At 40.3% G+C, this 15,521-nt stretch overlaps 1 protein-coding gene across 1 annotated transcript in view; it reads right to left on the reverse strand.

Annotated features, from left to right (window-relative positions):
- Positions 1–2,542: 2,542 nt before the first annotated feature.
- Positions 2,543–15,521, reverse strand: part of WDFY1 (WD repeat and FYVE domain containing 1) — a 28,647-nt gene continuing 15,668 nt past the window's right edge. The window contains exons 6-12 of the mRNA XM_054074723.1: positions 14,990–15,102; positions 12,290–12,416; positions 10,571–10,676; positions 8,188–8,289; positions 7,314–7,444; positions 6,169–6,277; positions 2,543–5,448 (exon numbers count right to left, since the gene is read on the reverse strand). Of these exons, the coding sequence (XP_053930698.1) occupies positions 5,389–5,448; positions 6,169–6,277; positions 7,314–7,444; positions 8,188–8,289; positions 10,571–10,676; positions 12,290–12,416; positions 14,990–15,102 (748 nt within the window). The 3' untranslated portion in view covers positions 2,543–5,388. The remainder of the gene's footprint in view (positions 5,449–6,168; positions 6,278–7,313; positions 7,445–8,187; positions 8,290–10,570; positions 10,677–12,289; positions 12,417–14,989; positions 15,103–15,521) is intronic.

Genomic DNA, 15,521 nt, shown 5'->3' on the forward strand with positions numbered 1-15,521 from the left:
TAACAAGCAGAGCCCACTCTTGATCAGCAACACAGGGGTACAGTTCAGGTCATGAAAATAACTTAAAAAGAGTTTGCACAGATACACAGAATAGATTGAAAGCAGCTGAAACCATAAGGAAAGCAGGCTTCAGAAATAAAAATCCATGTAAACAGTGAGAGTTGTGGTATCTTCTTTTTATAAGACAGCTATAGTAGCAAAGCTAGGAGCAAGTTAAAGCCTATTCTGTGTCTTTCCCTATAAACAAGGTAAAGGGGAAGAAAGCACGCACTTCCATGCCATTTGTTACTGCAAGCCAGTTTCCTGAAAAGCAGGGTAGTGTAAAGCATTTCAGAAAGAAAGAAAATATAAAACATTTCATGGAAAGACCATGTATGAAAACAGGGACAGGAAATCCTACAGTCAGCCTGTATTTCTACATCAATTTATCTTGTTTTGAGCTGGATAAATCCAAAGAGATACTTCAGCCTTTGGGTGTCTCAAAGCAAGCATGATTCACAGCACACCAGGGCCTCTGTAAACCAAATTGACAGGACTTACCTAGTAACTCAGTTATAACACTTGGCAACCCATGAAATCTTTGTGACAGAAAGCAATTTAGGAATGGGTGTACCAAATATCCTGCAGATAAGCCAGTCAATCCCACCCAAAACAGTATTACACATCGGGAGTAAGTCAAAGTAAGTCTCAGTTTCTCTATGTGAGCACACATTATACAGTAAAACTAGTAAAAGACTCTGGCTACCCAAGTTGGAGGGCAATTAGTTAAGGCAACTCTGAGCTGCTGTATGTTGGTGGGAAAAAACACTCATGCTACACAAGCAAAGTTTTTAATGATCCTGCATCTTTCCATTTATTATTTGATAAAGTATTTAGCTTTATGAAAAAGAAATTGTGTAGGTTTTATTACAGATATTATTTGAATAGTTTCCTCTGTTGGCAAAGTGATAAAACCAATAACACTCCTTGAATCTGTTAAACGATTAGCTTTTAGATATTAATAGAGTTCAGTAGACCACACACAGCACATAGAGATCATGTCCTTACTTCCTCCAAAGGGGCAAAAAGCTTTGTGGGATCATTTGGTAGCAGTCACTTAAGAGGCTGTTGAGAAGGCTTCCCTTATACCCATCAGCGAAGCAGTGAAAGCCTTCAAAGGTCACATTACAACTCACTGACAGATGATTAGTTGATGACAAAAAAAAGTGGTTTTAAGTACTAAGCTGGCAAATTCATTTTCTGTAGAGTTTGATCATGTTATTTCACTGGTAGCCATGTCACTCAGAACAGAGGACTTTGTCTAAAGCCTTAAAGAGCTTTTCATCTGTAGGAAGTATATAGTAAATCTGATCAACATCCTGTCCCTTTCCTGCATCTAGCGCATTCTAAATCTCTCCAATGAGCAAAGTCAACACCACACCAAAAACCTCATCGCTAAGACCTGCCACACAGCTTACCCGAAACTTAAATATAAGTTTGCAACATAAGAAATGTGAGAAGTGATCAACTACATGCTCTCACTTAGAAAACCAATACATGTATTTTAGTGCTTTCACCACAAGGACGCCATCTACAGTTCTCACACACTTTCAAACTTACCTAAGCTAGAGTTCACATGCCTTTTTTTTAAAACATTCTATAAGATGTCTACACAGATGTTTAAATAGGCTTTTCTGACTACAGGTAAACAGCTTCATTGCTTTCAGTCAGTTTTTGTTGGAAGTGAAAACCGGGGTATTTTGCCTTAGGAAAGGCGAGAGGTTTAAGCTGATCAAAATGAGATGCCTTGTTAAAAAAAAAACACCAAAAAAACCCCAAAAATTCAGTATTATGTGCCACCACATAAGAGGTTGTGAAACCCTTTCAGGTTCCATTGCTCCTGAATACTCGAGGGAGCAGTGAGCTACACCAGGTGTTAATGGGACAACATTCAGGCATTCCAAGTGTTAACAAAACCAGCCAGTGCAGTACTTCAGCCTGGGAAGGCTGTGAGTAACTGAGAGGGATTAGGATGCTTTCATCTTGTCCCCATCCTTCCTCTGTGAGAAAAGATCACTAGACAGGTGTGACTACCTCCTGTGGCTGCAGTTTGTGTCCTCTGTACATATACTGTTAACTCTGCTCATCCCATCCAGCACAAATTAGTACTTGCATAATACCTCAGGTCTAAGGGATCTCAGGGAAGGAGTTGATCCTCTGATACTTTATGTTGCAAGAACCTTTGCAGACATCTGAGGGGGACCCAGACGAACCAGAGGTCTGTATGAGCTGGCAAGCAGGACAGAGCACAGGGTTATACATCCTTCTTTAGCTGAGACCAAGCAACAGCTGTCCCTCAGCTCACTGGTTCATCATGGGTCTGTAACCCAACTCCTCCAGCTCATTCAGCTCCAATACAACACATCTGACCAAGCTCTTCCTCCAACCTAGAACTGGACACAGACTGTGTAAAGGAGGAGCCAGAGAACATGATGGGGGTGTGTGCATTCACTGAACGGAAGAAAAGATGGATCATCCAAATAGACTAAATGAATATCAAGAAATATTTTATTGTACATGTAATCAAAGTTTAAAAAACAGACAAGAAGGAGCAAAGGAAAGATTTACCTAGAATCTCTTAACTATGCAGGGTACAGAAATACAACGAGTAAAGAATTAGTACATGTTAGTACCCTTTGCTCCCCTTCCCTGGCCCAACGAAGGAGGTTATACAAGCGAGATTAGTAATGCTTCAAATCAAGCCTTCTCAGTAATTGCACACTTGAGCTGACACAGTTGAAAGTATGTTCAGTTTCATGAGAGCATGTGCCTTCAAAACAGTTGTTTATAAACAAAACCACTACCTCTTTAGTGGTTTGTAAGCATTACTCATTCAACACCAAGAGTATACTTAAATGACTAATGATTTAGCAGCCATAACTGTTGTGTTATATATGAACTGACACTATCTTTAAGTATATCAAGTATAGAAAATAGATTCCTTAGGTTTAACAATATGTAGTAGAGAATATATTATCTAGTGGCAAAACAGTAATGTAAGGTAAGTGGCTGTCAAGAAGCAGAGATTGGCTGTCAATTCACAGGGAGCAGGGGGAGCTGCATGCTGAGAGCTGAGGGCACGTTGACTAGTCAGAACTAAAAAAGCTGAAGCTCAGGAGTGCTAGCTGCGAAGGAGTTACACCTCAGTATCATTGGTGTAAATTTCAGAACATCTGGTTTGAAAATACACGATTCATCCCACATCTATGTCCATCTCTTAGCTTAACTCATGACCCTAGAGTCACCCTGCCACAGCACAGTAGGAACAGTTCTAGCAACGTAACTCCTGTTCTGCTTTACGTGCTGCAAGAAAGAAGCCTTCCATTCTCTTCCACAGCCAGCTAGGAAGAAGTCTGAAAGTGAATGCAGAGCATTATCAGAGCTCATTCAGCCCCTCAGTTTCCTTCCTAGTTTACAAGGGTGAAGGCCTTCAGAACAGAAAGCTGCAACTTCTTTCCAGTACAAGCTGATATTCTCTCAACAGCTTAGAAATAAGACTTCATAAAAAAAGCAAGCTATACAGCTTGTAGCAAGGGATGAATAATATCAGTGTGACAACTGCGAAATCCCAAATTGAAGGCAATACCAGTTTTAAGATACCCACAAAAGAGGGATTTTGTGTATTTTTCGGTGTCCCAATAAGCCTAGCAAATTAAGAGACTTCACAAAACTTCCAGAGAAGGCCCGTGGAAAGGCAGACAAAGCCAGATCCAAAATAACAGTAACTAACATATTCTGGATTCTAATGCCCTGTGGAGACCATCAGCTTTTTGGCTTAAAATGCAGGTGAATCATGACGTATAACATGATCTCCATCTATTTCAGCCTACAGCATGGTCCAACTCAGATTGTTAGTGTCAAGTTTCACATCTAGGACTTGAATTCACTAACACTCATAGCACCACTCGATTGTTGCTGAAAATAAAGAGAGTCTAACCCTTAAATCCTCTGCCAGAAGAAGCCCATTACCTTTGATAGCTGCACACCATCATCACCTATTCTGGGACAGCTGACCTACCCACAGGTTTTGTCCTTACAAATGTATCTGTTTTTGGAAAAATCTAAATAGCTCCAAGCTTAAACTCTGTGAAATATTAGTTTGGTTTTCAAAGTTTCAAAATCAGCTCTCCTTACAATGTTCAAATGTAGGAAATTCTCACAAGCGACAGATCAATTTATTGACAATCTCTCAGTGGTCACTTCCTGTATACGCCAACTACACAGTCATAAAAGCCTCCCAGCTCTTCTTCATAGTTCTCAGCTTTGAAATAGGAAGGGATCAATATAGATATCTTAGGATTAACAGACGTAGGTGCAGGTAAAACAGCAGCTGTTCTGTACCTCAGTAATTATTGCACAGTATTTATCTGTTTCAAGCAACACCAAGGCAGTATTTGAATTTATGCTGCACTTTTAGCAGAGACAGATTCCCTACCATTAAAGAAACATCAGCCTTTCCACAGGAAAAAGTCTCTAAAATCCAGCTGGCCATTTTTTCTCAGCCATTACATTTAACAAGGCAGATGCGCTTAGCTTCCCATTCTAACAGCATTATAGAGTTTTCAAAGTACATGGCACGCACCTATGGCCTGTCTTTAGAATGGAGTAGCTGGGCTGCATGGATTTGTAAGAACTACAGAAGTTTATTAGCTATGCTGAACACCACTTAAAGAGCCTAGAATTGTTCAAAGACTCACCAGCTACTTAAACACTTGTCCCACAAAAGTAATTTCACTAATAACCAAACTTGAAGACAAATACTACAAGAAAGCCAATAAAGGAAATCTTGTGTGATCAAAAGTTCTCTTGCTATCTCATCTGAAAGAAGCTACCTGCCACTCTGAAGCTTCTCCTCCTTCCATAGGAATAACCAACATACCTTTTGGAGGCAGTTTAGACAGAGACTGCTCAAAAGTGATTCTGCAAACTTCTTTTTGGAAGAGAAAATAAGTTATTTTACTATTTGCACAAATTGCATTTACTACACTGGTTTTACTCCGATAATGGTTTAGCTACAAGGTATCTGTACAAGATATATCAGCAGAGATAGCACATTGTTAACACTACATATGTAAACCAAGAAACAACAGGTCTTTCCATCAAGGTGTCACATTGTAGGTAAGCCATTTTATGTTAGTCCAAGAGGCTGTGAAACCGCACTTCCGCACCAAGGAGAGTCCTGGTGAGCCCAACAGAAAAGCTGCGTTCTACAAAGGTGACTGTCCATCCTGGAACAGCAGCAGGAGAAGAATCAAGCAACCAGTGTTTGCAGTAATATTCTTAAGAAGGATTCCATTCATTCGGTGCATATTGCTGTACATAAGGTGCATAAACCTGTCAGGTATGGGATCAGCGCGAAGAAAAGCCAGTTGCAAGGCTGCAACCAACTACTGGCGTCATGTCCCAGATCTGGAAGAAAATATGATGGAGAATTACATGGCATTACAATAAGTCCCAAGAAGTATTTCTGTAAAAGGCATAGAAGCAAACAAAGACCTCACTGGATACAAAGTAACAAATCCTGTTTAAACTATACTTGAGGAAAACCTCAAAGATTTATAGCAACCCTTACAAACCAAAAGCCAATCTTTGGATCAAGAGAGTCTTCTAGTAGTTGTCTGTAGGCCTGTTTTTAAAGTGCTATGCAGTTTGTTATAAATGTGCTTACAGAAAAACAGGGACAGACTGGAACAGTCTCAGTTCTGACAGGCATGGAGGAAGTGTAGTGTAAGCAGAGCAAGATTTTTACATCAGTCTGATTTCCACGTCACTGTTATAACCAGGGCTTTTGGTGGCAATGCTCCAAGAAGCCTGGGAGCTCAGAGTAAAGGAAGGCTGCACATTTCATCATGTCTGCATCTTTAGGGCCACTGACAGATTCTCCTACTGCTGATGTCTGTTTTGTTTGTCTGGAGGACACCGACAACTCTGACAGCTAGACTCCATACAGCAGAGTTACAGCACACTTCCTCTTTCAGCTGCAGGAAGAACAGTCTGCAAAAAAATACAATTCTTGTTCCCCACAACAGTTATCTTTGTAGAACAATTGTCAGAAGGAAAAAAGTATATACAAATATAAGTTGTCTATTAAATATCTCCAATATATGCAGGAAAGAGGAACATGAATACCTTCACAATCCGGTCGCTCCCACAAGTCACCATTAGCCCTCTGGAGATGTCCATGGACATGTGTGAAATGTTGTGTTTTCCTTCATGAAAGGTTGCCAAGGATGTACGGCTGCAAGAGAATAATTCAAATGAAAGCCAGCCATCAGGTCAAGCTTGATGGCATCGCTATAGCAGTGCAAAATAAACTTAAGAAAAATTAAGTTGCTCAAGTACCGATGAATCAGCCCTGAGAACTGTAGTGCCATATTAAAAGGGGCAGAATTAAATTAGCAAGTCATGCTACAGCATTGCTTGTGTATTTATACAGGTGTGACATTTCCCAGCCTTCTGCAGCCTGACTGTTAATAATACTAGAGCAGAAGTGCGACACTGCATTAGTAAATAATTCTACTCATGGTTATGAAGTCAAGCTCAGCCACATTTTTTTCCTGCTGGCTCTAGTGAGTCACCTAGGGCACAGCACCTCCCTTTTTCAACAAAACCCAAACCACCCCAACAACTGAAAAAAATCCACAGACCAACAAACAACAACAGCAAAACAAAAACCCCAGACACACCCAAGACTGGCATCTGATTACTTTAGTCCTCTAGCATTCCAGGTGTCCAAGGAGACAAGAAGACAGTGAGCAGTGAAGTGCTGTTCATAACAAGATAAAAAGGGGGTTCCTTCATTGCTAAGAGTTTAATTAGACAAACAATGCTAAACGTGATTTGCTTGCATGGGCAAAAATAGGCTGTGAGGAATAGTCCCATAGAAACAGTTTTCCGTAAGTGTACGAAAACTAATGCAGATAAATCCTGGCAGCTGTGACGCGTTGTCAGGCATCCATTTACCCATTTTAAGTACAATCAATAGCCTTTGCCTGAAGAGAAATCTTGAGACAAATGTTTCAACTCTAGAGCTAGGCTCATGGAAAAGAAGAAACAGTGGATGAAAAAGTTGTAATATCACATCTGATCCAAATCAGCTCGTAGTGCCCCTTAAGGGATCTCTGCCATTGTAATGCTTGGAGTGCCCAAGGCAAAGGTTGCCTATTAGCAGAGAGTCAGCTTGGTACGTTTGTGTAGCATCATGTGTGGATGTGGAGCAAGTACAAGTGTTCCTGCAAGCCAGCAGCATTACTTTATTACTCCTTAATACTCACTCTTCATCCTTGATGGACTCAAAACAGGAATCACAGACGCGGACCTGGAACTCAAATCCCATGATTGGGTAACTTGACCGTTTGGTACTGCACTTGCCACACACTGCTTGCCCACATTTTCTGCAATGATGCTTCACGGAGGAAGAAGAAAACAAACAAAAGAATCATTATAATTATATTGTACCACTTGACCACCTTGTCGAGCGTTCACTGACCAACAACAAAGCTTCTCGTTTTCAACCTGTTAGGAAGCCTTCTGTTACTTCAAGCAAAGACAAAGGACTCCTGAGTTCTGAACAGTCTTCTTGGCCATAAATAGGTTTACCTAAATAGTCTCCCTGACCATGCTCTTCTCCTTTTGCAAGCTCCTTCTGGGAGCAGGGGAAAAAGAGGGTTGAACAAGCAATCAATGAAATAACAGTCTAAGAAAGCCAGAAACAGATGAGTGTCTTGGTGCCTGTCCAACTAGAAAGTTATCTGGAAAGTTTCAAATTCCAGCCCAGTAAGAGCAGGGCCATCACTGCTTCAACTTCTTAGGCTGCAATTTGCTCAGTTACGGGGCACTGTGTGCCACCTCACACAGCACTTGAGGCTTAGCTGTCCACAGCTCCAGGGTATAGATATATTCTGAGAAACCCAACAGAGCACTCCCAGCAAAGCCTGCTTTGCCCTATGACAGAAGTTTGATGCAACACTTTCCATACAATTTGGAAATATCTTAGTACTGCCACAACGTGTGACCTCTCAATAAACCCTCACTTCAAAGCACCACAAAATGCCAACTGTTTAAAGGATCTAACAGTTTTAGTGGTTTTCTGTTTGCATTTTGCTTAATTGCTGAAGTACAGCTAAGCACTTAAACTGGCGACCTCACCTGTCTCAACCCTAATGTCTTTGTGTCCCACATTTGCTTTATATTCCAGAAGAAAGGTTGTTCACACTTCTGACAGGAATCACTTTCTAGCCATTGAGGAGCCTACAAAAGAGCAAGAGATGCAAGTAATCAGAATAATTTTTCTTCATGCAACAGCTAAGGAAGTTATGTTTAAGAACCCACAGTAAAATTTTACTTGGAAAGACGGTCTGTCTCAGTTCTGGACATTACAACGATAGATTGCCTACAGTACACTACATAGGAGGTTTAATACATAAAAACCCAAACCCAAGACAGTTATTTGTTACCCCAACACCTCATATACTTTTTAAGCCCACAGCAGCATGTTATGTTACTGACTTAATAAGAAAACTAATTCAAACGTCTAAGTTATTAAACTTGCTGCAGGCATTCCAAGTCTGCTGCTGTGGTTGCTTAGATGATTTTTAAGGGCTAGCATAATCCAAGTTGTAGAAACTGAGGCAGTTATTCCCTCCAGGAAAAGGAGTCCAAAAGTAAATTCTGAAGTAAATATCTTTTCTGCTTCCCTAGGACTGCAGCTTGAAATAACCAAGAACTCATCTGTATTTTCCATCCTGCCCACATCTCCATTAAGCATCCCTTCCCCTACCCACATATTTCTCCTGACACAAATGGATTAGGCCAAATGAGCTTTCACACATTTCAACACTCTCAGATACTTCAACTGAGCATCCTTGTAAGGAATGGAAAGAGAGGCACAGTACATAGGCTTGAATTGGAACATGTATGTTCTACATAACTTTATACATCTGACATCAGAGGCTCCCTGAAACCCAACAGGAGGAACATTGGAACCATGAAGAGGCTTGTCTTCTCAAATCGCTTACATCCACTGTTGATAACAATAAAAGAACAGTATTGTCAGTTGCACCTCCATCTCACCATCAATATTTGCTAGTACCAGATGCCCAGTTCCTACACCCTCGACCTTGAGTGCATCCCCTTCTTTCCTCCATGCTACTGAAAAATATTGTAAAGGGTAGTAAAAAGTCCAGTTTGGAGAGTGGGAGAAGAGTAGAAGAAGAGTAGAAGAAATAAGTTGTCTCTCCAAGTGAAAAACTTCCGTATTGCTTCTTTCAGTTACTTACACTGGCAGTTTTCAGTTAATAGCATATTTGAGAAGACAGTCCACTTAGTCTCCCTTTAACAGAGAAACAGGATATTTTCCTATTCTTGTAATCTTAATTTCAGGCATTAAATAGGAGGTAAAATCCTGCCAACGCTACCGACAGTATTGCCAACATACAGTTGGATCGGCCCAAGATCAATAGTATGGCTGCTGGTGGAGTCACTAAACCTTTTAATCAAAAACATCTGCCTTCCAGTCTTATGTGCATATTTGAAGATGCCGTATGACATGACTTGCTAGCTAACGTTTCAGAGGCAGTAATTCATCATTCTTCAAACATTCAGGTTCTTTGCTTTTGCATTGAGCTTGATTAGGTTTTTCCAATGAGTTCTGATATAGCACGGCTGTTTTAAGTTAACCGTATTATTTTAATCGTATTGAAACTGTCTATTATTCAGAAGATCCCTTAGTTATTGTATGCCGATCCAGAAAAGAAACAGCTACATCTTGATTTCCCAGCTGTATTATAAGTCAATTTCTTGCAACTACAAAGATTCATAATATCACAGACATTTTGAAGAGAGATCATCATGCTGAAAATGTTAGGAGTCACCTGCAGCATTCAGTGGGTTTAAGATGACAGCTCAATGCATGTCAGAAATTAGTTCTTAAACACGACACTTGCATTTAGGGAAACGCAACAGGGCAAGGAAGGCTGACTCTTAAATACTGCTTTATGGGACAACCAAAACTAATTCCTGGAATTATGGTTTAACCAAAGATAGTAGCAACATAGAAGTTTTCAGCTCCCATGATGGATAGGAACTGACGCAGAAAGAATATGGATGGGAGGCTAAGGTGCTGTGTACTGAGGTCTTTAAAAAAATATTGGTTGGGGACTGAATCTCTACATTCTGAATTGCATCTCAAAAGCAGCATGTCACTTCTTCAACTGCTTTGACACCAGTTGAGAGTTCACTTCAAGACTGCAGAAGCACAGTCCATTAGTTTCTATGTTGGAAAGGCTTGCCTGCTTTAGAATGTTCCGGCAGTGAGGACTGTAGCCGTTCCACTTAATACATCTCATTGAGATAAGACTCTAAGCAGTACCAAGCCTGTCCTGCACTTCCGTCCTGGAAATCCACCTGCTACAATGCAGTACAGACAGCCACTAGAACAGAGTAGATTTCAATAATATCATTCAGCCTTAAAGTTTCAGGCAATAAGAAGAAAACAGCCTGCAGAACACTTTGACCTAGGCCATGATCTTACCTCTTCTCGGCTGATATCCATGTTCCAAACAGCAATTCCCCCATCGGCTGAACAAGATACCAGCTGCCGAGTCAGCTGGATGTAACAGATAGCCTGCACCTTGTCACTGTAAACAAAGTACACGCTATTTACCCATAGGTATTTAAACAAAGCTTAGTTTCCAAGCAAACCACAATTCATCCTTGTAAAGCTACCTAGGAAGCCAAAACTGACTTCCAAACACTTTGCTAAGTCTACTAATTAAAGTTATGAAGATGAGTAAACAGATGCTGTCACTTAAGCACTACCCTAGCATCAGGATGTTGCCTACAACAGTGTTCCTACAGGCTTGACCAGAGGTACAGTTCCATGTTAACATTTGCTGTCCGTATGCACTGACAGTGAGTGTCAACTGGTTCACAGTGTGCGTCAAACACCCTTCGGTATTGCCAAGGAGAGCCAGTTATCAAAACAGAGACAATTGGACAAATGAATAGAAACGTGTTTCAGGACATCGCTAGATAGCAGGTGGAGCTTCCACTTTTTCTAACAAGTCACAGTAAGTCTGTAGCTATAAAGCAAAGCATGCATTTACCAATAAAACAGTTTAATCCTAAGTAGTCGTGACAAAATATGTCCACCCTAAGAAATTAGACAAAGGATATCAATGGTATTAGACTACTTTTCAACATCTAAGTTGAATTAAAAAAAGCCATTCTGCTTCTTAGAAGAACTTAACTTCCCATTCAATATAAGTTTGATGCGAAGTGTGTTAGTTTCTTTTCAAACATCGGTGTTATAAGTCCTCACCAGGACACATGATGCAGAAGTAACAGCAGTATAATGTCCTCCAGTCACTGACTTCAGTTACATTTTTATAACCTATTACTCTAGTACTAACCTAGTACTAAAAGCACTATTAGTTCTTTACCCATAAAACTAAATCCTCAAGATTCAACAAGAGTTCTAGGGCAAAGGCTATCAATCTTGATCGAAGGTGGATGGAGGTGTTTATGGAATTAGAAAAGAGGAGAATGCACTATACAAATACAACTTTAAATAGAAACAAGATCTCTACTCACACTGCATTTCTAAGTAGAATATCTCTTCAGAGGCAAGCTGCCTGTCAGACTGAATTAAGGCCCTAGATTTAAAAATGGCAGCTAGCCTTGTGTCTCTCTAAAAACAGTTGATTAAAACCAGACAACTAACTACCTAACCACAGAGCAGTGGAGATGCGACATGGTTTTCTGAAGTCTAGAGCCACATCCCTGTAATTTAGCCAATTAGCTTATCACCTCACTGATAGAGATACAGAACAGGAACACACTGAGGCTTATTCTACAAAGGTACATGAACGTGCTTAAGTATCCAGCCCCACCCTCACAGGAACTCAGCGAAGTATCTACAATATAGAAGCATGCAACTTTTACACAAAAGTGCAAGCAAGATGATTTATGATTTTCACCCACATCTTTCTAGAACCTACTTTTATGTTATAGTCTTGTTACCCATGGTTCAGAAGTATCAAACATGAGCAAAAAAAAAATAAAAAAATTTATCAGTAAGCTTTTTCTAGTCCTGATTATCCTTCCTTCCCCTAAAAGTCTTCAGAGTTCTGAAAGAAGTTATTTTTTCCATTATTCACAAAGATTCAAATATCTTGCCAAGCTATTTAGTCTTCTTGGGACTCTGCATCCATTACACAACACATAGGAAAAATAAGACACCACTACATACTGATGTCCCTGGAGCAGCAGCGTTCGCCCCTTCCTTCCACCAATATCCCACATGATAATGCTGTGGTCAGAGGCACCTGAGAAGAGCAGCCGTTGAACAGGATCCCACCACAGGGAAGTGATACTTCCTAGAAAAGAACATTCTGCAGTTAGATCTAAGGGAGTCACTCCCCGACACGATGATGCTCTTCTGGGCTAAAGTGAAACCCGAGGTACTCTTTTATCTACAGTGAGAGATATGGAAAGCCCAAAGGACAGCATGCAACAGCAAGATACAGCTCAGCTACACAAGCCACGAGCATTTGACAACAGAACAAAACATCCCCAAGACAACAGTTGGATGCAAAGAATAAGCCAGAAAGCTGGAGTTACTAACTTTCTGCTCCTTGTATTTAGGTAGTTGTTAAGAGGCAGGCCACTATGCGACCTTTGGAAGATAAAAAGTACTAAAACTTGCCAAGCAGACACTATTGTCTGCAACAGAGTAAGGTGCTTGGTCAGTTGTTGCAGGACAGCACACACTGTTCACAGGTAAACCAACTCCCTTACATAATCATTTACAAAACAGTTGGAATAAGAAACTAAATGACAGTTTCACTGCTGTTAACAAATCTGGCCACTAAGAACTAAATTACAACACTAGATTTCAGAAATCCCATACTGGCTGTGTACCTCGTTAGCCAGAAATGGAAAGAACCAAGTCAGCTGTCTGTACCAGCCTTATACTAAACCAGTATGCACGGTAATGTAAACAGGAGACTAAAGAAGTAATTTTGTAACTCATGCTGCCTATAGTTGAGATTGCAGGAATATTTTATTCCCTTACAGACATCCTTCCCTTTAGAGCATCCTTCCACTGCTCAGTTGTCATCAAAAGCCTTATCAGTCTGAAAGCAATAGGAATCGTAGTTATGTCCCAAATCAGTCCTCTCCAACGCTCTGGAGCAAGAGATTTTTCTTGCCTCCTTTAGGGCTAAGCCGTTTTCAGACCGACCCATTTGGGTGTAGTTGTTTCCAAGACAGCAGTGATCATCTGCACCATAAAAGGCAGTTTGAATATTATCTCAGTATTGCACAGAGCAGGTTACTACACATGGAGAATTTTAGAAGCGTGACTATTGAAGGACAAGTCTTAAAAGCATTCAAACTGCAAGTCATATTTAGGCAAGAGCTAGAAAGGAAACAAGATGAAGTCAGACTTTTGAAGTCTGGCAAACACAGCTGCATTCAGAGAAGAACTCAATGCCATTGAAGTTTAGAGTTACCAGGCCTTGAGAATATTATGCAAATACCGTGGAGGAAAAAAGTTACACAGAATGTGTTGTGCTTTAAAAAAAAAAAAAAAAAAAAAAGATGAAGGAGCTACTACTACACTGACTGAAGAAAACATGGTTTTTGCTTCTCAAATTTAATCAACATCTATACCAGGTCAGTTCTTGTCTTGAGGATCACAATCCCCTTAGGGAAATAACATATAAGCCAAAGCCGTGTGCTCTGTGGACAGCAGTGCTGTCACCACTGCTTGGAAGCCCACCACAACACAACAGATAGTGCCATGTCGAGACGTACTGGTTTCAGACAAACAATAATATCTATCAAGGAGTTGCGTTTTAACATAGACTAGTGCAAACGCACAGAGAGGTAAAGAAGTCTCAAGGACCAAAAGAATTATTTTGCTCTTAACTGAAACAATCTGAAATTCTGCTTGGAAGCAGAAGAGGAATTTATCATTTGAAAAATCTCAATTTGTCTCCCTTATTCAAAGCCAGCTTTATCATTCTACAGTCATCCGTAAATCAGGAGTCTACCCAGCTTTAACAAAGGCTACTCTGTACCCACAGCTATTAAACAAGGCAGCCTTTTCCAGTGGGTCAGAGATTTATGGCCCAGTAATTCCTTCCTACGCAAACACTAACACATCAGCTGATTTGAACATTACTAGTATCACATGGGAAGAGTCATTAAGTCTTGTTTTATCTTTTTCAGTATATTATTAAATTACACATTCTTCTGTGATTTACATTCTTGCCTTACTTATTACAGCAGACGGTGGCTCCGCATCATGTTATAGAATATTTGGTTCTTCATCTGACATAAAGACTTCAGCCATATATATGAGATTAGACATTTGCCTTTGACCAGACAGTTTTGATTCTAAAATGCTCTCTAGACTTCTTGCATTTAATGTAGTTTCAGTAAACTGAACTAGAGTTTTATAAAGACTGAGCAGAACCTCAGAGTCTGCATTTGGAAGAATTAAATTCCTTTTTAGAATCTACCCTGGGGGTTGCTAAAGCTGCTTTAGGGGTTGTTATAGTACTACAAGGTCTACAAGGGGGGGGGAAAAAAAAAAGGTAGCATTCTGGTCCTTTCTCGTCAATGTACGGAGACTAAAGTTTTTAAAGGTGGCCATCTAGTGGATAACTTGTGTTTAACTGAACGCATCTCTTATTTTTCACCTACAGTAAAAATACTCGTCAGTATTCACAAGGCTAAGTTTTCCCCTCAGCAAGAATGTGTCTGCTGTTTAAGAGACAGTCATACATAGAGCTTTGAACAGATTTTGGTAACTACCCTGCACTAGTTGCTTACCCAATACTTATCCTTAAGAGTCAGACATTCATCTCAAGGTCTCATCCCGATTTACAAAGAGGTACCATAATCTGGGTTAAGTGTGAATTAAGAGGAAGAGTTACTTTACCTTCATGCCCTTTGAGTGTTGTGATAACTGAGCAGGTATTCTGTTCAAGCTTCAGGAGTGTGATCTGTCCAGAATAATCACCAACAAACGCATGTCGAGTTTCATAATCGTATCTGAACACCAGTCAAGGAGAAGCCTCATTTGCTCTTAACAGTATTTAAAAACAGATAGCACAAATGTCAGCTACATAGTCTAAACAAATTGGAAAGGAACATTTTAATACGTCAGAAATATTTACAACTTAGCAACTTCTAACAGGGTTGGAGACTGTAGCATTATAGTTAAATCTCCTTCATTCCTCTCTTCTCCTACCCTTCCCAACATCTGCGAGCTGGACAGTATGAAAATAAGCGAGAGAGGTTTTAGAAAGCCACTGGCGAAACCGTGAGATAATCCATCCCCTAGTTTAAGGCAAGACGAAGTAGCTTTACACTTTTCTACTTCCAGAACACACTCGTGATCCCCTACAAGAGATGACAGAACTTCTCAAGCTACTTGTTGCAGTGCAAAGCTACCATTAGGAGCACCTCAC

This window comes from Cuculus canorus, chromosome 9 (genome assembly GCF_017976375.1).
Source record: "Cuculus canorus isolate bCucCan1 chromosome 9, bCucCan1.pri, whole genome shotgun sequence".
NCBI lineage: Eukaryota > Metazoa > Chordata > Aves > Cuculiformes > Cuculidae > Cuculus > Cuculus canorus.